Source organism: Nothoprocta perdicaria, unplaced genomic scaffold (assembly GCF_003342845.1).
Source record: "Nothoprocta perdicaria isolate Ctin4 unplaced genomic scaffold, notPer1 scaffold_162, whole genome shotgun sequence".
NCBI classification, from domain to species: domain Eukaryota; kingdom Metazoa; phylum Chordata; class Aves; order Tinamiformes; family Tinamidae; genus Nothoprocta; species Nothoprocta perdicaria.
The window spans coordinates 1,720,119-1,742,993 of NW_020454783.1; the positions used below are offsets into that span (position 1 = coordinate 1,720,119).

Here is a 22,875-nt window from a genome sequence, read left to right on the forward strand (position 1 = left end):
CAGCTGCGCGTTGCCGCGGGCCAGCGCGCGCAGCAGCGCCTCGCGCCGCTCCGCCGCGCCGCGCAGCGCCGGCGGGTTGCGGTCCAGCGCCAGCAGGTTGCCCAGGTCGAACTCGAGCTCCAGGTCCTTGTGCACGGCCACGCCGCGCTGCTGCTCGGCCTCGCGCGCCGCCGCCGCCGCCAGCACCTCCTCCGCGCGCACGGCCGCCATGGCGGCGGCTGCTCCTCTGCGGAAGCGGGCGGCGCGCCGGAAGGCGCCGCGGAACTACAGCTCCCAGCGTGCGCCGCGCCCCCGCGCCGCCTCGGCGGGAGGGGCGGCGCGGCGCGGCGCCCTCTGGGAGATGTAGTCCACGCGCGGGTCTTGCGCTAGAGCGCCGCGGCCGCGTCCCGCTATGGCAACGCGGAGGCGGGCTCTGTTCGGCCATGGCGCCTGGAGCTGGGGCCCCCGGCACGGGCTCGGGGCGGGGGCGGCTGCGGGAATCGCTCTGTTGGGAGCAACTCCCTGGATCGTGTTCGGAGTGAGGGAAGTGAGCGCGAGGACAACGGCGCAGCTGTGTTTTTAGAAGGAAAATAAAGCGGAAAAAGTCTTATAAGCTGAAGATGCACCCCTGATTCCCAGAATCTTATTCTTGTGGCCAAGCACAGCACATTTTTACTACATAATTGTAATTATGAGCATTTTGTTTTTCAGCCCACCATTCACGTACTTCAGAGCACAGATTCCCCCTGCACTCAACACGTCAGGAGCTGCCAGGGACAGTTTTTCCCTTTCCTACGAGATGGCCTCCTGCATGGATTGCTGCTGGGCGCACTTCCATGGATGGCTCCGTCCTCCACCTGGAATTACAGATTAAATTAAAGACACTTCTCACCTCTTGAAGATGTACGGGTGCTGTTTACAGCACGAATAGGTGGAGGCGTGTGTCTATACGTTAGTACCGTGTAAGCAAGGTGCAGTGTTGGGGCACTTGTTTGGTCTCTGATCTTGGCCTCCCCGCTGTCCTATTTAGTCACTTTGGCTTATGTTTGTGCAAAGCCCAACAGTCTTYGGGTAAATGAGCGAGACTGAAGGGACACCGTTAATAAAATTCATTACACAAAATTGGCTCGCTAGTTTATGTGTCCACAGAATAACAGAAGGAATGCGAACTGGGAATTTGTCTTCATATAGTACGTGAAGCATAAAGCTTCTAGGGAAAAAAGATAAATGAAAACTTATATTGACTCTCAGAAGGTTAAAAAAAATTATCATCTGGATATTTGCTCAGAACTGAATTCCAAACTTAAGTAATTAAAAAATTTAAAAAGATAGTTTACAGTAGTTGGGGTCCCAATGCAGTAAACAGGACTGATTGCTATTTCCTATCAGYGTCTTTTTGCAATAACAGGGTAACAGAGGCACCCTTGTATTTTCATGATACTGCCTTCCGGTTACTGACTGGCAGCTCTATACCTATGCTCAGATGGTGTTCAAAACTGTTTTTTTAAAAAAGAAATTCCTCCTTCCCATGGTTATTTTATTTTACTTTTTTTARAGCCAAAGAATTGTTCCAGTATGTTTAGACTCTAAGCCATGTAACTGAATAATAACAATTATAATCAACAGCTAGTACTTACACATTCTTTTTTTTTTTATTCAAAAAAATCACACTTCCAGCAAATTAGACTGGTCTTTGAAACTTGTCAAAATATATATTACAATGCTGAAATATATATTATATATATATATGAAAATATATATATGAAAAAATATATATTACAATGCTGACAGCTATTAAAAATAGCTTCTGAAAGCTATTAAAAATAACACCTATATAAAAAAACGCCTAAACTTTTATTTAGAGAAAGATTTTAGAAAAGCTTCTTGCATCTTTTCAATGATTCTCCCTTCCACRGAACATGAGTGAAGCCCTGACCAAGGTGTAGTCTTTGAGGGTTTTGCTGAAGTTCCTGACAGAGTCAGGTTTTACTTATTACATGAATAAATTTCATACTCTTTGTACAAGTGTACATTCTAYATGAAAAAGAAATATTGCTTGTTTTACTGGCAAAGCCAAACTTGTGTTAGGTAAGCACTGAAGAGCAGGTGTAATATAACTGAAGAACAAGCTTCTACCAGGCTTTACATTTCTTCAGCACAATACTGCTTGCTCTTGAAATCTGCCTACAAAATCATTACTGCTGACAGGATGTCATTTAGACTGACATTTTTTTGAGCTTGTGGTTTCMGAAAGTGTTTGATAAGGTGCGTTGGGAGAATATTTGAGTGGATTTGTAACCAAAAAGAATTTGTAAATGGGATTATGGGTGTTTTAGGAGTTTAGACAATGGTGAGAAGAGGATTCTGTAATGGTCACTGTAATAATCCTCGTCATGCTTTGAGCTCACAGCTCTTGGTTTATAGATGCTTCCCTGAAGTGAACAGGCATGTGTGTATGCTCTTTTAACATGTTTTTGCAGCAAATTTTTAAAGGATGATTTCTTAGAAATGTTTGGTCATTTTGGTTRTCTTGACTTCTCTTTTCCTGGTTTCAGGATCTAAACTTCCTGTGTCTGTAGGTGCCTCTAGCTGGGTGTGGGAGTGCTCAGCCGTAGTCCTTGAAGGCAGTTATCCCTAATTGTGACCACTCGCTGTTATTAGGTACTTCCACAGTTTCAGCCTTACCCTGTCTGTCCTTGCATTCTCTATCTCTTCACTATGAATTACAGTAATTTGTAACTCACGTGTTACATATGTCTATATGCTTAATTTCTTAATGTTTCCTACCTCTCTGTGCCTGGGCAGAAGCTTGGGCAGAAATTGGGTGCTCTGTCAAGGTGTAGGCTTTCTTTGAGGTAGAAAGCAGTAGTTGCTTTTACTGCAGTTAGCCCTGTGAAGGATAATGCACGACCCCAGGGATGTCATACAAAGGTACACGTGTGGCCACACAGCTTTCCTCATCTGAAATCACGGAGATGATTTAAATCACTCAATTATTCATAGTTGCCCAGTACATGATAGCTAGGTCTGATACAACACCCCAAGAGGGAGGTGTATGTAAGTATGAAGAGTTCTGTGTCATCCCTTTTAGCACGATTTGTTGTGGTTCTTTTCTAATCACTATAAATTTTATTTTCAAGGAATACAGTAGATTTAAGAATCCTGGAAATACCAAACAGAGTTAAAAAGTTCCAGGTTCCTTTGAAAATCCTAATCTGTTCTCATAATACTTAAAGCTTGATTTTTAAATACGGGTACTGTTTGGCATCTGGACACCTAAGTAATGTTAGCTAATCATATCTTAAGTCTGGGATGTGGTGCTTCAAAATATGAGCATCCCTAGTTCTCAATCAAAACTCCTCTGCACATGCCATATTCAAGAGGTGCATTAATACTTAGGGTTGTAAAATAGTCTTTGAAAAACATGTACTCTGCATGAAAAACCTAAGATGGCATAATGTAGTTTGCAGAAGCAGTTGCTGAAAAGATGAATAGAAAGCATAATGCAGGACAAATATAATACACAAARTGAACTACAATGCCAATGTGATGTACTGTTTCTTTTTTGTTTTTCTATTGAAAAAAAGAATTATCTTGCCTAAATTTTATTTTTTTTTTGTAGTTTCTATTGAGTTGGACTGCAACTTTAAATCTATATAAAACAGAAATTGTTCTAATATCCAGTATTCATATCTCACCTTTAGTGATGCCATTAACTGAGATTTGCTCTTCAAACTTTTGCCAATTACCTCTGGATGGCAGTAGATGTAGTTACAAGATAATTCAACCAATTCTTAAGCCTGCTGCGAGGATCATTATGAAGAATACATCTCATCAGGAAAACCCAAAGTGCTGGTAATCTTGGAAAACAGTAGAAAGTGCGCTTAAAATACCCAGACTCTCTCAAAATCATTCTTTTCCACTGATTTTGTTCAGAGTATTTTGAAGTAAAATCTCCACTGTAGGGTTTGCTCTTGTAAAGGAGGATTTGTTTGTTCACTGAAGCTAAATAAAGTAAAATTAAAATCTACAKCTTGTGGACCAAATTTTGCTCTCAATGTACATTTTTATCCCACTATGTTACAATACACATCGGTTTTGTGGCCATATAGGTGCTTTTTGCAGTCCAGAAAGCAAAACTCGGTAGTGAAAATAATTCGGTTAATGAAAAGTACTTTCCTACTCATTATTGCATGTAATATGAACAAAATCACTGTAAGGAATGAACAAAAAGTGTTTGTACCACAGTTTTTTGTTGRCTACTAGGAATAACCTCAGCAGTGYACCAAATGTATACCTGGTGGTTATGCCTTTTCCTATTTAAGAAAAAATTGTAGCTGCAGGTATTATATACCACAGGTAATCTCTTCTCATTGTTTCACTGAAGCAAGGTCGTAACCTAGAAATGCATTAAAGGACATGYTTATTTTTAAGCATGTGGATTTTCCCTAGAGATTAATGAGGTTACCTCTGCTCACATTCTTAAAAATGTTCCTGGCTGCATTGTAGATGAGCAGGATTAGACAAGATTTGTTTTAGTACTAGCAGAATGCTGTATTTGTGAAAAACAAAAATAAAAGATGAAACTCAGGGGCAGTTGCTGTAGTTATCATCCCAAGACCTAGACCCGGGTAACTGGGAATGAAGTTGCAAGCGGATACCAAGCAGGATCAGGTTGCTGGTTGGGAAGCCAGGGCACAGGTAGCTGTTGAGGCAGTGTGCAGATGTGGATGGCTGCAGACCCTATGGAAAGCGATGCGTAGACCACAATTTGTTTTGATCCCTTGACTAGCTGTGACTGTGTGGTTTCCTTGTACTCATTTTGGGCAAACAGAACATAAGYGAAGCTGACCTGAGGCCTTCCCTAGTACATGATGCCTGTTAGGGAATTGGGCTGAAAACAGGTGACAGGTTTTGCTTTTTTTGCGAGCTTTATGATGACCTGATTTTTTTTTTTCTTTCTGAAAACACCAGCATTTGTGTCGCTTAGTTTTGTTATCAGTCTGTTTAGGAGAATGCAAAGAATGGAGTGAGACCTGTATCAGACAGTGATGGAAAGAATTTCCATCCAATGTAATAAGAAACTTTTTTTCTAAGGTCAGTGCTTCCTGTCAGCTTCTTAGCKTAAACTTACGCCTTGCCGTGAAATTACGTGTACAATTTTTATGAAAAGACATTGATCATAGGTCTTTCTTGCACAAAGAAATCTGTCATGCAGAGATTTGCCCTGGATTAAATCTACACTTGCAACCAGGGGAAGAAAAACGGTTCCTTGTACCCAGGTTGGGTTCGTGGCTGGAAATCTCGCCAATGTTGGAAATGAGGAGAAGCAYGGATAAGTATTCATCTACGACTCTCAAGAGGTGCCATAGTCACTGCTGCATTTTGCTGACAGAAGGACACGAGGGAAATGAAATGGAGCTAGGGGTACAATACCATGAATCTGAGATTCGGATAAATTCCTTTATATTCCTGCAAATTCCTGCGTCAGCTCCCATATTCTTAAGCTTTTGTGAGTCAGAAGCAATTCATTTTTCAGCAGGGTCCTCTAGTTAAAGAAAAGGCTTCTTGGGCCATATTTTCAATAGAAAATCTGAGCCTTTTATGTGCATGTACAAGTCCCATAGCCACGTTATTCAGCCTCTCTTGCATTCACACATAGGAATGCGATTTGAAAGATCATTTCAAAGCAAAACAATGCAGTGCATTTAGGATCACATTTTTTTTCCCCAGTAATTTATACCAGCATTAGGGAACCTTCAACCTGTGTTAAGTAGAGACCTGAGCATCATTTCATACAACCCCAAACAACTGGGCTCTTCTCGCCGTCCTCACCGCACGGCRTGGAGATGTGCGCCGAGCTGCTGGCGCTGCGTAGCGCTCAGCAGGAAGAGGCTCCCCATTCCCAGCTTACATCCCTTCATCCTCCACACTCCCATTCGTCACCACGACTCATCAGTCAGGGTGGAATTTGGTTCTCAGTGTGTTTTCAAACTGTTGCGTTCTCCAAGCTACCTTTGACACCTGCGAGACGAAATACACGTTGAATGTGGTGTGATCAGCAATGGGAATAAACGTGCAGGTCCTGCCAAGAGGCAGCAAAAGCATTTGTGTGTGTGACTGTGCCTCCCACAAGCTACTTGGATAATGTACCCCGTCCTAGGAAAGCTGCTAAGTGCTGTGCTTCAGGTGTGATGTTTCAGTTGTATCAGTTGCAGTCACTTCAAGCTCTTGCTAATACGTTTTCAGTTGACAGTTATCAATGAAAGGAAAAGAAAAAGTCTTGGTTTTAATCTTTTTACACGCAATAAAAGAGCACTTCATAAATCCAATCCAAGGTACTAGGCAGGTTTTCATCCACGTGTAACCACCAGTGACTCACGTAACACAAGAATCATCTATAAACTTGTGCGTGCTTGTACTTGGGATGTGTGTTGTAGTTCAGAGTAAATCAGGACTATTTCTGTTAAACAAATATTTTTCTTTTTAAATGTCATACAACAAAAGGCTATGACTATATGTCATTATCCGGTGACAACAGATTTTCTTTCAGAAAAATTGAAATTTTCTGTTTTTTGGAACAGAAGAGTTCTTGTACTGGAGGAAGAAAAAAAAAAGTCAAGGAAATTAAGAGCCAATTCTCAGGATTTAGACCATGGCTACCAGGTAGGTGAAGCAGCATAACTGAAGGAGACAGCTACTAGGGTGGGATGGGAATGCAAATGAATGTCTAGGCTTTCAAGCTGGAACAGCAATTTCCCAAACTGGATTTGCCACTGTGGGAATTAGTCACAGCCTGGCTCACGAATGGGGACGGTCCCTTGGAGGAGCAATTGCAGGTCATGCCTACGGCAGACACCCAAACCTCTTCTTGATGAATCCTCCTTTCTGCAGATGGCAGAGCTGTTCTTGCAACAGCAGGGATGGCCCAGAACTGCTCGAGGAGCAGCTGAGCTCTGCCAGAGCGTGCTGTTACCTGGCAGCCATTTGGGCTTACCTTAGTGTTATATATTGTAAACTAAAGAGGTTGCTACATGGACTACTCACACATTCCTGCAAAGGGTTTGGGAGCACRGCAGAGAGGTGGCGTGGGTAGCTGGGAGCAGCAACTAGTTTGGCCCTGCCAAGGTAACCTCTTCACTGGTGTTGGATTAAGACCCACAAAGCCAGAGCAGGAAATTCCCTGTCCTGATCTGGAGTTGGGGCTCTCACTTCCTCCAAGGGAATGAGTGATCCTTTGGTCCCTCATGCCATCATATGTACTTCCCTCATGTCGTCATATAACCAAATCAGCCCTTCTAGACAGTGCACCCTTATCCATCTAGCCTTATGCAGCAGGTTTCTGTTCATTATTTTCTGTGTCACAAATACAGCAGCAAAACAGTAAAATGGAACAGAATCTTTTCCAAAATCCTAATATGGCACAGCAAGAACTGGCAGGTTTGTAACTTCCTCAGTGAGAAACTTGCAGAGTTGGATAGGACAGTTCTGTRTGCAGCTGCATTTGGAAACAATAAAATAGGATCAATGACAGGATCAATCCAATGAAAAAAAAAGTCAAAAAAGATTTGCATCTTTGGACAAGGATGCATGAATCACTTAATCTTCAACATTGTTAATGCTTGATTTAAAAGATGCAGATATCTCATACAGCTATTGTACAATCTTTGCCACTGTGACTACCTGCTACTTCTGATCCTTATTGTGCTAGGTACTGTATGGGATTAAGAGCATTCCCAGGGCTATCTCCTTGCCTTGCTGCTCCTTTCTCTGTAATATTTTCAGGGTCAGGCATTCTCATTCTCTAGCTGTCCAAAAATCTTGAATTGTGACGAATGCCATTTTCTTTTCTTTAAGATGATTTTGCACCTTCCTCCTCTCTGGACTTTTAAGCCTCTGCTTTGCTGCCTTCAGACCCATTCGGATTGCTCTGAGATCCTCTGTGTAATCTGTCATCATGAGCCTTATTTTCCTCTCATTCATTTCTTCCATCCATTTCAGCAACTCCTCCTTCCTCGTCACGCTGATGCAGCCATCTCAGCTTCACCGTGAGGCCCATTCCATTCTCCTGCTGTTATATATCTGCTCCTGTGTTTTAAGTTGCTCTTCAGAGCCTCTGTTCTGTGCTGGGGCAGCCTAACTCCAGTCTCTTAGTCTCACTCTGGACTGATYTTTTAGCACATAGAGTAACTCCTTGCTATGCAGAGGGGTGACAAGACTAAGTTATTCTTGTGTGTTTATAGAGCACTTCTGGATACATGGAAAAAAAATTACCATTACCTAATTGACTAAGCCAGACTCRGTTTTCTTCAAATGCACTGATATAAACGATGTGATAAGTTGAATGGAGTGGTAAGTTTGAGAAGTAGTTGTGCAGTGAATTAAACTTATGACTCAACCCTTACTGATGTTACCAGTCAATTAAAGGGTCATGAAAAATCCCAGCTGTACGTTTCATGTGGGCAGAGTTACATTTCGGGAAGCGATTGTTTTCTGCTCACTTAGGCAGGTCTTTCCTGGGCTTTGTGTCCTGCATCAATGAAAAGACAGACATTCACAATTGCAGCGAGTAGAGGAAAGACAAGAAAAGCTAAGTGGAAAAATACTTCATAAATGAGTATTAGGGGATCAGTAGGGAAGAAGGAGGAGATCAACATCTCTTTGAGTGAATGGTTTGTATGATTGCAGCTTTTCCTTCACGCCAATTTRCTCAAGCTGTGCAAAGCAGCCCTAGCTCTAGCATATTCTCATTATGGTTTCGCTGATTAGAGGAAGAAAGAGAAAAAAAAGCTGTAGATGGCTTAGAATTGGACTGTGGATATTCACAGATCTTGGGATAGTCTCTTGTTCAGGCTATGGGTTATTATGGTGAAAACACGATCTAGTGCTAAGCCTGTTTCTTCTAAATAGGTCCTCTAAATTCAAATGATTTGAGAAAAAGAAAAGTAGAAGGCTACTATCAAATCTTTCATTTTTGTTTTCATTTTATATTTTATATTTTTATTTTGATGGTTAAGCCAAGACAGTTAAAACTGAGCATGAACTTAAGAACCTTAATGAACTAGGACTTTGATCAAATCCTTTGAAAAAGCCCCCTTTTTTTTATATACAAATTTGCTAGCTGTGACTGAACAGGACACAGCCTAGGATTCTCCCTTGTCTTTATTATAATTTTGGAAAATTTATTAGATTTTTACAATTTTACTCTTTGCAAACTGCACAGATGTACTAGTCCCAGGGAACACTTGAGATACTTCTTCATACTGCCTTCATTCTGGGTGGTAGATACGATAACAGCAATTTTTAAGGAAGATTTACTGTCACATTATGCTTCTCTATAAAAATGTATGGTATTACACAGCTTTTAGCATCTTGAAGACATATTTTACCTTGAAATCCCTAGCAAACATTTGCATTAGCAGCACTGAAATCAGTGCCATTACACACGGGTTTGTTTTAGGATAGAGAAGAGCAAAATCTAGCCTTGTTTTCCTGTGTTGCAGGTAGTGAGTAGGATATTGCCAGGCTAAAAGGAGCTAATGCTAGGTGASAGCTGTTTAGAGAAACCAAAAATGACAGCTGCTGCCTTGTTTTCTTTCTCAGCTTCATCTTGAGCTAAATTAGATGGAAAAACTCCTGTTGTTTTCAGTCCAATTCATGGTTTATAAACAGTCTTACCACTTTCAGTGTTCCTAGTGAGGCATATTTAACTGCAGAGTAAATTCCATATGCAAAATTTTCCAGATGCGGGTCTCATTGAGCTAAAAATCCAGCGACTTTGCCTTTTCAGCTAAGACACAAAAATGAGGTAGAGTGTGCACCAGCAGGAGCTTTGATTGTTCAAATTTTGCTTTGCTTAAAGGCTATGCCTTTATGGGAACTGCCCAAAGAAGATTCTTCATGTGTTCATTCTCAATGTGAGCCTGAAAGAAGAAACCTGGAAATGCATAAAAAACTTCTCTCTGTGTTACTTAATTCATCTCCATGCCTCTTTCTGAGTCTCCTGGTGTAATTTCTCTCTGCTAACATTAGTGCAACACARTATGTCTATAACTGCAGGCCATGTAGGTCACTTTATGCGAGCTGACAAACGAAAGGCCAAGTAACGTGTTAATTACCTCTGGTTGAAATGTAAGTGCTGTTGTGACCTTTTTATCTGYGTGCTATAAAATACTTTTTTTTCAGTGCCTGAGAAAAGTTATTTGAATGCCTTTTGAAAACTGCAAGGCCTGGTCCTCAAAACTTCTCCTAACCAAACTGCCCCATTGCTACAGGACAGGCCTATGCCCTGACTTGGCACTGCCCTGGGTTACGTCGGCTCAACCAAGGATCCAGACCTGCTTTTCTAGGCTGACTGTTAGTGGGAGCAATTAGAGGAGYACAGCTGTGCAGTGGCAGGTCAAAATGTTGCTTCGTATTGTTTATTTCTGAGGGATGAGCCCATAAATTAGGCTAAGCTGTTGAAAAGATCATGGAAGATGATAAAATGCTGCAGTAACTCAGACAGTCATTAGCAAATTTGTAATCTGCCTTACACACCCAGAGACGCTGTGAGCAAGGCACAAGCAGAGTCTCTTCTCCCACCCTTTCCTTCCCATTCCCTGCAACGTTTAAAGTTTCACCAGAAGCACGTGCTGGTATCTGAAGGGAGGAATAATGAGTCAAAGGTGCAAAATCACAGACTTACAGCCTTGCAAGTTGGGAAGCACCTYGAGAAACTACCCTGACAATAACTGTGCCCTTAAGCCCTCTCTGCCTGTTGTTGGTCTGATCTCTTCACAGTCTGCTCCAGAGAAGAAATTCCAACTTCCTCATAGACATTTCCTTAAAACATTATTTTGATCACACTGTTGTTTCTAATATCTAACCTAAACCTTTTGCCACATATTTAGACTGTTTTTCCTCCAGTCTACCCGGAGGAAACGTTTGGAAGGGTGGTGAAAATTAATTGCTAGTTTTCCTAGTTACCAGAATGTTTTACATACTAGAAGACTGTTATGTCCCCTTCAGATTTGTCTCCTCTAGATTAAGCAAACCATTTCCTTCATTCTTCTTTCATAAGTAAAAAATCAATAACACCTCCTGGGTCTCACACTTGATGTTCCTGTCAGTATTTCCAAGAAGGAGACTGGCCTTTTTGCTTTTGCAGTGTCACACAGAGTTGGTTTGTATTCAGCTCAGCAGCCCGTGTAACATCCTTTGCTGCAAAACTGCTGCCTGATAAGGCTTCTGCTTGTATGATACACAGTATTAATATAGCACAATACGCAGGATAGATAAAATGGTGAACAGGAAGTTCAGCATCTTCATCAAATAGGAAGTCTTTGTAGCCCTAATCTATACGAGGTAACCATGGCTAAAATTCATCTTTTTTAAAGTAGTATCATGCATCGTATGGAAAGCATACAGAATGTACATAAAAACTAGAGTGAGTGAAGCCACCCGAATGAATCCTTCATTCAGAAATGAAACTGGCACTGAAGGGGGGAAATTACTGCAAAACTTCAGGGTTTTCCAGCATGCTGCCCATGGCAAGGGATGTGATCACTCCTCTTGTCACAAACAGCCACATAGTGCTGGTAGTGACGTACAGTTCTTTCTTGTGGAAGCATGAATTAGGCCATAAACTTCTCAATAAAGACATGTCAAGAATTTTTCAATGGACAACAGAATGGTAGTGGGAAAGAAGCACATCTTGACACCAAACCAAATGGCAGATGAGACAATTGAGCATTATGTCACTGGCTGTATAAAAAAGCCAAGGCATTTGAATTCGAACAGCTATCAGGCTAATTAGTGACTTAACAAATCCTCCACTAGCAGATAACCAGGTGAAAACAGTGTGGAGAAAACAAATCTACCATGAATAGTTTGGGTTGGCAGGACCTACAGAAAAATATGATCTCTTCTTTTTCATAAGCTAAGATCTGGTATCAGAATTGTTCTTCAAGAAGAAAGCCTAAGCTGTCTTAATTTTAAAAAGAGTACATGAACAGCAGTACATGAAAATCCTACATATTCTATCTTTTAAAAGTATGCAGCCATGTAAATATGGAATTATTATTCATCTCTTCTAATTAAGATCTCCCTTCCATTTGTACAATCAAGTAGATTTAAATGGATTTATTCATGATTTACTTTGGTGTAACTGAAAAGAGAATCATGAAAAAAACAATAAAAATTTATATGTGAAGGCCATATTCTCATTTAGTCAAACATCACTTTACACTTCTCCAGCTGTGTAACAGGACTGTGAAGTGAACGCGAAGGTAGTCTRTATACCGAGTGAGATGCAAAATAGCTTTTGTGTCAGAGAGAATAAAGGCTGAAAAGAGCTTTTCTCCTTAGAATCTGAACACAGAGGACTTTAGTTTTCTTCACACACCGCTATAATCAGACATAATCTAATAGAAAACAATTCGAATTAGACATGAATGTATTTACACAGTCAGAAACTTAATGTGAAGAGAAAGTGAGGTGCAGGTAAATCCAAAGTCATTCATATTGAAGTATCTTTCTATTAGTTATCTTTATCCAAGCAAATATTTTATAATGCATGAATATTCTTTATAGAGTTCTGTGATTTTTTTTTCCRTTTTTATTAAAGCTACCTTGAGTATCATTTACACAATAATTCATTTATTAAAGAAGCATTTCYCAGTAAAGATCTTCAAGTATTTTAAAATTCAAGAGCTGGAGAGGGTATCATCACATCTGAAGGCAATCAAACATCTTGAGACAGGTTAATAAAAACATCTTACACTCTCATTCAAGAGCTCAAAAGGCACTCTTGACCTCTATTATCAGGCACAGGACTCCTAATGATTCATTGATTATGTTTTTTTTCTCTGTTCTTCAAGCATATCATGAGCCTAAAGCTTTCAAGATACCCAGCATGAGAGATTTTTCCAGCCTCACAACTGCATTTGACAGATGACCTTTCATCTTTCTTTCATTAGTGAGATATTTAATAAGGATACTTTCTTTTCTTTCATTAGTGAGATATTTAATAAGGATAACACAGATATGTTTTACACAAGTGTTCAGTGCACATGCTCACAGCATGCTGTGTTTGGAGCACAACATCATGAACAGCTAAGAGTCTGGCTTCTCTAAGTGTCTTCATTATAAATAAGTGCACTGCTTTCAGCATTCCTCTTCCAGCAAGATCACGAGTTTTGGAAGCCTCTGTATATCCCTGAAACTCTTTGACAAGGACACTGGTGCATGTGTGGATATGCAAGAGGGTTTCAGGACAGATGTGCAGCCAGTTTGCAGCCCTTCAGTCCAACATGCTGAGAGCTGCATTCCTATTTCCCAAGTACTGAGAGGTCTGGCGTGCCCAGCGCTTCGTTTAGCACCTACGCTGTCATGCAGCTCTGTAGCTTGACTTTCCAGCCTGAGCTCCTGTGAAGTTTCCTGGCTTGGGTACAGATAACAAGGGAGCTGTGACGCTGTGGACCTCCACAGCCAAGTCCTCGCCCAGGTTCCCGGGCAGATTGGCACAGCCTGCACTCAAGTGCTTGCTGTCAGCATCAGAGCTGGGCAGCTGAAGGTGACTTAAATGTCAGAGCTGTAGTCAAACCTTTGCACTGGAGCAATGTTCCTTTTTTTTTTTTTTTTTTTTTTTCCGCTTCTCAGCCCCTGATGAGTGATTTCTATTGCAACTGTATAGGTCAGAGGTGTTGTGGAGTGCATGTGAAGGCAGAGGGATGCACGAAATTTTGAGTTACGTCACACCAGCGCTGCGCACCAGTAAGTCAGTGGTCACTGTGTATGCCCACCTTGTGTTGCTGGGTAGGGCCACARAGTGGCTGCAATAGTCCATTTTTGTTCACAAGAGGTTAAGAGCTCCTATTCAGTTTTTAAAAGTGCTCTATTTTAGAGGGCGAAAATAGAGATTTGAGTTTTTGCTCTGCGATGCTGTCRAAATCTGAAGTTTTTCCCTTGCAATCAGTGATTATAACGAGCTTGAGAAATGTGGCTCTGCCAGTCTGAAGCCAGTTCTCTGCTGGGGATAGAGGGGCAACGGAAGCCATCCCATCAGGATGAGCTCCCACCCCTGGGCTCTGCAGATGAGGAAGGGGAGGGAGCCGACGAAGAGGCACGAGAGCAGTGCAAAGCAGCTGGCACGACAGGAGCTCAAGGTCACCTGGCTGTTGCCCCAAATCCATCAAGAAAATACTGAAAGCCAACAACTGGCCGGGCTAGCAGAATGAAAGAGGAATGGAAACAGCTGAGCTTTGAGATTATTCAGTGAAGAGCTGCAGATTCTGCCAGCACCCTTTGAGAAGATATCATTGACATAACCTGGGACCATCATGCTTAGTCTAAGCTCRATATAATGGATCCAACTTGTTTTTGGTTTTTTTTTTTTTAAAGTATATTCGTCTGAAATCAGACTCATGATAGATTCTTAAGTGGATCAGGAGTTGCTGACAACTTCTCTTGGGCTGAAGAGCTGAATGGCTGAGGGCAGCAGTTCTTTGATGCAGGGCAGTTCTGTTAGAGTAGCTCCGGACTGATATTTTTCCTATTATTGAGGCATTTATTAGGTTCTATCAATTCTGAGTTAAATCTTTCCGCTCTCCTCTATAAATAAACATAAATGTGTGAAAATTACCCTAATCTTCTTCCAAAGAGGATATGCCTCCAGAATCACTTTCAGTATCAAGAACCTTCGAATTCTGCTGCCATATTTAGAGGCGATAAAAACAGCCCTTGTATTTCTGACCAAAATCCAAATATAGCTTACTTCTTTCTGCCAAGTGAAAATGTACCTTTTTATGTCATCCACTTTTGTTTAAATTGAACTTTGTTCCAAACTTTTCATTCTATAAGCATCTCATTTGCTATAATTACTTAAATAAAGTGAGAAAGTGCCCAATTCAGTCAACTGAATTAGTATGCTACCACACTGAATATGCCTGCTATCGTCATTCTACTAGGACATATGTTCTGTTTTTGTTACAATTTCTCACCGACTTCAGCAGATTTCTACAAGCGCTGAACCCGTCCTGTGAAGGACAGATTACCACAGTTCTATCAACACTTCTGAAGTGGGCATAGTTGCTGCTTTTGCATGGCATACAAAAGTCTAGGAAGAAGTACACTGCCTGCAACTCTGTCTTTAAGACAAGAAGCTAGCAGTGCATCACAGTGATTGCCTGAGATATCTAAACTTATCCTGCGTGTCTGCTGTGGTGTATCATGTCCTGTTTCCCCAAGCTTACCATCAGCTCAGTTCTATGACAGTTTTTGCCTGTGATGGTCACCTCCCTCTGAGAAGAAGGAAATAGATAGGGCTCAGCATCCAGGAGAGCCTCAAAAAGCAAGGAGTTCACAGAGGTGTGTGGGAGATGTTACTGTGATAGTAACCTCAGCTACCTTGGSTATCTATTCTGTAGACATCTACACAGAGCCGGTTGTGTAGGCTCTTCCCAGAGCCCATGGAATGGAAGGGGAAGTTCTGTGGTGTTCTGGATATCTTGAGATGAGATCTTTGAGGCAAGAGGCAGCATGMCCTAGAAATGCTTGTTTGTCTTCAATTAACTGCATGTCAGTTTGAGTAACTGGAATAGAGCCCTCTTAATGTAGGTGTCAGTGACAGGTGAGATAGTACTATCTTTCTTGTCTGAGACTTCTACAGGTAGATACCATTCAAAGTTAATTTTACTATTGTTTAAAACATATATCCAGGGTTCTTTTGTTGTCTTGTTTCCTTCTTAGCTGCTCTGAAGAAGCTGTTTTTCCACTGCATTCTCATTTACTGTTTCTTTTCCTTTCTTGCTTATATTTGTGCTTMTAAACTATTTTTTCATATGCTATTCGGTGCTTTGAGGTGATGATGGTTCTGTACAAATAGGTTTGTCAAGCAAAATAAATTTCTTCCAAGTCCTTGCTGATCTTTGGAGGACTATTAGGAAAGCAGGCCAGCCAGCAAGGCCAGGCTTGCCGAATGCTCCTTCTTTACCCTATCTATGTCTCAGGCATCTTCAATCCTCAACCTAAAGTACCAGACCTGTGATTTGCAGAAACGCTTGGTCAGCAAAGCTGGTGTGATCCTTTGGACCCTGTGCTCAAAGAGGCTATTTTAAGAAGTCCTTCATCTTACCYGGAGCCTTAGCTCTCCTGGCAGCTTCTCCCCTGGCATTTCCAGGACTGGAATCTCATGTGCTGGGACACCGGGGAAGCTTTGATGTTACAGCTAGCAGATATAGGGGCTGGTGCTGCCCAAACCTGGTGCTGGTGCTGCTTTTTCCTGCTGCCTTTCCAACCAGGAGCTGCTGCTGTTTCCTACATACTGCTGGCAGCTATCTGACCTTGTTGCAAGCCACTTCCAGGAGCAGGACCAGCACAAAATAGCACTAAAAATGAAAGTTTTTTTTTGTGTGTGAGAGAAAAACAGGTGATGTGGAGACTTCTGCATTTTATTCTTTTTGAAACTGCAGGCTTCCAGATGCAAYACTCTGTGTGGTACAGTATAAAAGCAGTATATATGTCTTGAAAATGTCTGTAGAGAAGTAGTACATAATGATCTAATCCATCTCTCACACAGAGATTTCTGGTTTCACTTGTTCAGGATTAAACTTTAGGCATATTTGCTCTCTTCTGTCTTTATTTATCACTGTCAGTATTCTGCTTATTCAGTGTGGTCAATGGCAAAGATACTGTGAATATTTCAGTACAAGCTTCAAAACATACAGGGTCTTCCAGGGCTGGAAAGCATTTGTACGACTTTTTATGCATCATTTTCACACCAGGCTTTCTCTGCTCCGGTTCACATGGCAAAATACAGAAATATCTCCCAAGGTATCCACAGGTCATGTCTGTGGATCCATCCATGTGGAGAATGGGGGATAGAGAGATCAAAAACATCCTTTTCTATTTCATGTTGTTACTTTTGGGGCCCCAGAACTCGCTGGGCGAAAGTGTGTGGGTGCAATATGGGGCTGGTGGGCGCGCGGCTGCTGCTGGGTCCTGGCAGTGCCAGGTTTCTTGCAGTGGTGCCTCTGTTGTTGGAGCACCTGATGTTCAGGAAGGACAGATGCTGCCCTGCCCGGCGGGAAGGGSGAACCCAAGTGTGTCCTTGTGCCTGGAGCCAGACCCTCGTCATGGTGCATGAGAATGAGCGACCACATGGGCCAGTATTGAGGCCACTGGCTGCAGCCTCTCCTTTCTGCCTGGTGCATCTAAGTCTGTATTGTGCTCGAAGCCCAGCTCACTGTGTCCACATTCACAACTACTACTCTGTGAAGTATTCACAGGAATATTTGCTGGAGATGTACGGGGAGTGCAGTCCGAGTGAATTTGTTCAAAAATGCAAACGAATATTCAGAGCAAGACTTTTTTGAGGGGGTGGGTGGTAGGGGCAGTAACATTTGTTCAACTGTATTTGTTACACTTGAGCTATAAAAAGCAAAAAATCAAAGCTCAACAATAAGCCACATACCATAAAATCAAAACTTGGCAGCAGAAATGTTTCAGGAACTGCCCATTACTTGTTCAAAGGAATTAGGAATAACGACTAGGTTTTGCAGGAAGAGCATGACAGCGGTCCAAACTAGCATGCTCTGAAGTCCTCTCTTCCCTTTCGGGCCTCTTTAATGATTTGTTAATCAATGTTTGTTTATTTCTACCATTGCAAAGGAGGATGTAATGTGATATCAATCAGTCCAGTTAAYAATATAATGCATATGCAATCTGTTGGGAAAACGCTTGAGTTCCCATCTCCCTCTTACTCTAAAGAAAGACTTCCACGGTGGTAGACGGAGCACAAATGCTTTCTGGAAGTGGAGTGTCACAAAAACATGCAAAGATGATCTCATATTTGCATGCTTAAATTGTAAATTTCTTAGATAGTATAAAAAGCATCATGTGCATTCGGTTCATCTGTTTGCAGATATAGATGAATATAGGATGTACAGTCAGCACATAGTCTTTCATGGCAAAACCCTTTCTTTCTGCCCAGCTTTTGATAGAAATTTAAGTGTATACATTTACAGATAAAAAAAAAAAAAAAAAAAAAAAGAAGCCAGGAGCTTTGTTCCCTGGAATTGACCACTTTCTTTTAGTCTGCCAGACACCTGGAGTGGGACCACAAGGTGAGCTGTCATTGCTAAAGTTGGGTGGAAAGTTCCCAATCAAGTTTTTTTTTTTTTTAATTTAATTTTATTTTAATTTTAATTTGTAATTAAGCAGTTTGGCGAAATYAAAATTGTGCTACAGGGACAAATCGCTGTCATAAAAGCATGGACTTGTCTTTTTCCAGGGATGGCTGCTACCTAAGGGATTTTTGTAACTCATTTGGCAAGACAGAGAGGAGCTGTGGCTACCCAGGCACACAAGGCTGAACCAATCTGCTGCTCAGGTGCACTGGAGCCAGGCTCTCTTGCACCTGGGGAGGAATAACCCCAGGCACCAGCACAGATTAGAGGCTGACCTGCTGGAAAGCAGCTCCATGGAGAGGGACCTGGGAGTCCTGGTTGACACCAAGTTAACCATGAGKSAGCAGTGTGCCCTCACGGCCAAGAAGGCCAATGGSATCCTGGCTGCATGAGGAGGATGTTGCCAGCAGGTCAAGGGAGGTGATTCTGCCCCTCTGCTCAGCTCTGGTGAGGCCGCACCTGGAGTAYTGKGKGCAGTTCTGGGCTCCCCAGTATAGGAGGGACGTGGAGCTTCTSGAGAGGGTCCAGAGAAGAGTGACAAAGATGATTAAGGGACTGGARCATCTCTCGTATGAGGAAAGACTGAGTTGGACTTGTGTAGCCTGGAGAAGAGAAGGTTGAGAGGGGATCTGATCAATATGTATAAATACCTGAAGGGGGAATGTAGGGAGGAAGGGGCCAAACTCTTCTCGGGGGTGGCCACTGATAGGACAAGGGGCAATGGGTCTAGTTGAAAGAAAGGATGTTCCTTCTGTATGTGAGGAAGTAGTTCTGTCCTGTGAGGATGACAGAGCCCTGGCACAGGCTGCCCAGGGAGGCTGTGGAGTCTCCTTCTCTGGAGATCTTCCAAACCCACCTGGMTGCCGCCCTGTGCCCCGTGCTCTGAGTKTCCCTGCTGGAGCAGGGGGTTGGACKAGATGATCTCTAGAGGTCCCTTCCAACCTCAACCATTCTGAGGTTCTGTGACTCTCTGAGGCACTGAGGAATTACTTCCCAGCAGGCTGCCTGGTGCTGGACTTTTTCATTATATATACATTATATAATTATATACATTTTGGGGTTTCCTATTCCTCCCTATAGCACAGTCAATTTCTGAATGATCAATATGTTTGCTTTGTGAATCAGTGAACTTTTTCCATGCCAGCCCCAGCCATGTGATAGCTCTCAGAAGAGACATAAACCTGRGATGCTGATCTCTAAGGTTTAAAGCATGGCCTTGTTTCATTAGCATAGGGATAAAGCCTGGCCAGAGTCTTTTGAAGCAATTCCATTCTGCAYCCATGTCTCCAAAAGGCTCAACTGTAAAATTGTAATATTTTCCTTTATCTTTTTTGTCTTTACCAAAACTATGTTTTGATTTCTGCTTTGTATTTCTCTAAAGGTGGCTGTCAGGCAAGTTTCAAGTCATCCTTATAACTGTTCCAAATCTGATATGGTCCCAGGATTAGTTAAAAATCCTAGGTGAAAAATTGTAACTGCCGCCTCCTGCACTTTAAGACTTGATCTGAAGAACACTGAAAGCACCTGAAGGTCATTGCAATGAGCTTTAAATCTAGTTAAGGCCTTGGCTATACAAGAACTCCTGTAGATAGTTCATGTGTGTGATCCTCCAGCAGAGAAAAAAAATGCAGATATTTACAAGTTGTATGGAAAGCATAAACGAAGCCCCACAAAAATTGTCTCCTGTAGAAATAGCTGTACAATGGATTTTTGTAGAGGACATAGCAATGTAAATCAACTAGTGAGAATTTGTACGCTGAACAGACAAGGTATTCCAGCAAAAAAATGTGGCAGAGATCTGGCTGAAGCAGGACCAAGCCAAAAGGTCTAGTGATGTTTTGCTTTTGCTATCACTTGCTTAAGGAAATCTTGAAGATGCTGGTGAAGTATAGAGACCATTTTTTTGAGCACACCTTTCTTTCATATTTGGGATATCCAGATGTGAGAACCACTTCAATCAGTATTGTGTTTTGGAAATAAATATATCTATAAATATGTATTATTTTCACAATTATTRTTCAAATAAAGAAGCTATTTATGGTTATTATTATCATTTGGCATTAGATTTTTTTATGAGTCATGAGAAAAATCATCCTGAATGTATTTCTAGGGAAAAAAAAAAAAAAGAAAAAGAAAGCCAGAAAGGAGAGGAAAGTCAGATACTCTGTTACTGCACTAAAGGAAAAGGAGTCAGCAGAACTTCTGATTACAATTTGTTTAAAGAAAAACAATTCAAAACCTCACAACATAKCAAATTAACTATTAGGTGCATCTGACTTGATGATTATTCATCTCTAGTGTGGTCATGTAGGGTCTTCCTGTGGTTACTTCGGAAGCATTTTAGTGCTGTCACATCCTCCTGGCTTTGCTGTTTTCATTACTCCTGACAGAATATTTGGGAAAATGCAAAAAGAGAAAAGGGATAGTATAGCAGTTTGACAGGTCTAATTATGAATATTTAAGAGCTGTTTAAATGCGCTCTCTTTTAGCACCCTATTTCCTATCAATGACAGAGTTGGAAGCACTTGTCTCATTTTTCACATCAAAGCTTCTTCAAGCAAAATGCTTGGAGACTGAAGAGCTTATTAATCACAGAGGGTGGGAAAAGATCCATCAAGTATTCCAGATAGCCTGAGTGCTCCATCCTTGTAGCGCTTTCACCTCTCATTTCTCACAGATGAGTGTATATGCCTCCTGTGAATGATCTTTGTTGTTCTTACTCATCCAGAAATGGTCTTAGATTTATCTTCCTTCAACAGTGCGTCAAATGATGTCTGAATATTTTTATGAAAAGAGTAATTTCTAACTGGGKTTAGTCACAGATAGAAGAAAAGTGTAGTCATGTGCTTTTGTCTTAAAGGAGAATAGCTCTTGCCTATTCTACTTCTAGGATGGTCAAGTTTCACCAAAAAACGTGTTGTGGTTTAGTTGAAAAGAGTAGCCATGTCAGCTTCCAAATGATTTTTCTTGATCCAAGCCAGAAAAAAATATTATTGCCTGGTATTTATTCTGTGATTACTGTGACTTTCTTCACTTAATCTTCATTTTAATCATGACAGTAAAATGGGCCATTCATCTCGGTAGTTCTGTGCTTTATGCCATACTGAAGAGAAGTGTGTTATTATTAGATAATATTAATGATTCTCTCCCTAAAATGATATTAATATGCTTAATTGCTGGAGAAAGAAAAGGGAAATATGTTCCTAGGCATGTAGACCATACCCAGTAATAGCTGAGCTTATCTTTGTCTTCCGGGAGGCTTGAGGTGGCAGAGAAGTGCAATAACTTCTCCAATGTTTTGAAGGAATCTGTGTCTGCAGTGCCTGTTGCCTCTTTTCTATGTTACTGAAAGGGGGMTATGAGAGGGAAATATGATGATATGAGATGAAAAAAATGTCAAAACTTCATTGAGCATCATCCTTTCCTGTGGCATTTTCTAGGATTAAGAGAGGGGACTATCCTTTCTCCTAGACTCATCAAATTTTAATTGTCCTTGTTATTGCAAGGACAGCCAGATTCCAGCTTGGGATTTCATTGAGTGGTGTTAGATAAGAGAAGAAAATGGTTGAGAAATGAAAGTTGAGGGAAGAAGGGGGATGAAAAGAAATAGTTTGGGGAAACAAAGAACCAAAAGGAGAGCAAAACATACGAAACTGACTTGGGGAAGCTTGAGGAAAGGAACAGAAAGACATTAATGAGTAACAGGTAGAGCTGGAATGGGAAGGACAGGAAAAGGTGAAAAGACATGAATAGAGGGAATTTTTTTTTTAAACAGAAAAACAGTCCTACATTGAACATTGCTAAAGAGTAAAAATCTGTCCTCCTGAAGCTGTGGAGGATCCAGTCAATCAGAATATTGGCATGCTTAGTTTTATACAAGTAATTTGTCTAGAAACCTACAGCRTCATATCCTTGCTTGCTGATTCGGGTGGTAGCATTCCATTGAAATTTATTAGGAGTTTCATCATATAGACTAGAATATGATTGTGCTTGTAGCATCCAATCTTCTTGTCTTTGAACTATCCTCAGCCTCTCATTCATTAGAAACTTCTTGTCCTCCTTACATTTTCTGCTAGTTTCTGATTTTTGCTTTGTCATAGCTTGTTGTTATCAGAAAAGCAACCTTCCTCCAAGTCTCATGCATTCACCAGCAAGCCGGTGTTTAAACTCAGAGCCAAGTCCACACCTATGACTCTGACTAAAAAGATATGTGGGATATGAATGACCGCAGTCTCAGTTTCTCTTTAGAAACACGCCAAACGGGAAAGAGCTGTGCTTCAAGCTGTGCTTCAAGACTTTACCTCTCCAGCAGGAATGACTGCTGTATTTTCCTCCTTCCCCTAGTGTTAGTTAAAGCAAATAAGATGAAATAGGATCAAAACTGTGAATAACATTTTCCAGAGCAGGTACAAGGCTCCTTTGTGCACATTGACACAGTTGGGTATGTGCCTGAGCTCAGAAACGCCTAGTTCCCCAGCTCCCACTGAAGGAGGAAGATCTGTATCCCATCGCCCAAGAATGAGGTACTGCCCAAAGACAGCTACAGCTGTAGAACTGGTTTTTTTTTTTTCATTGACACCTGTTCAATGTCTATATTTAGTCTGCATCTTCATGGGCCTAAACTTAGAAATATTAAGGTCCAGCTACCAAACTAGAGGAAGATAAAGAAAAATAAGGCTGTAAACCTTTTAAATTGAGTACACTTTAAAATGGAATTCTCCTATAAAAT

General features: G+C 41.4%; 1 protein-coding gene across 1 annotated transcript in view; it reads right to left on the reverse strand.

Annotated features, from left to right (window-relative positions):
• RRS1 (ribosome biogenesis regulator homolog) overlaps nucleotides 1-210 on the reverse strand; it is a 1,273-nt gene extending 1,063 nt beyond the window's left edge. The window contains exon 1 of the mRNA XM_026035609.1: nucleotides 5-210. Coding sequence (XP_025891394.1) covers nucleotides 5-210 — 206 coding nt within the window. The remainder of the gene's footprint in view (nucleotides 1-4) is intronic.
• Nucleotides 211-22,875: the final 22,665 nt, after the last annotated feature.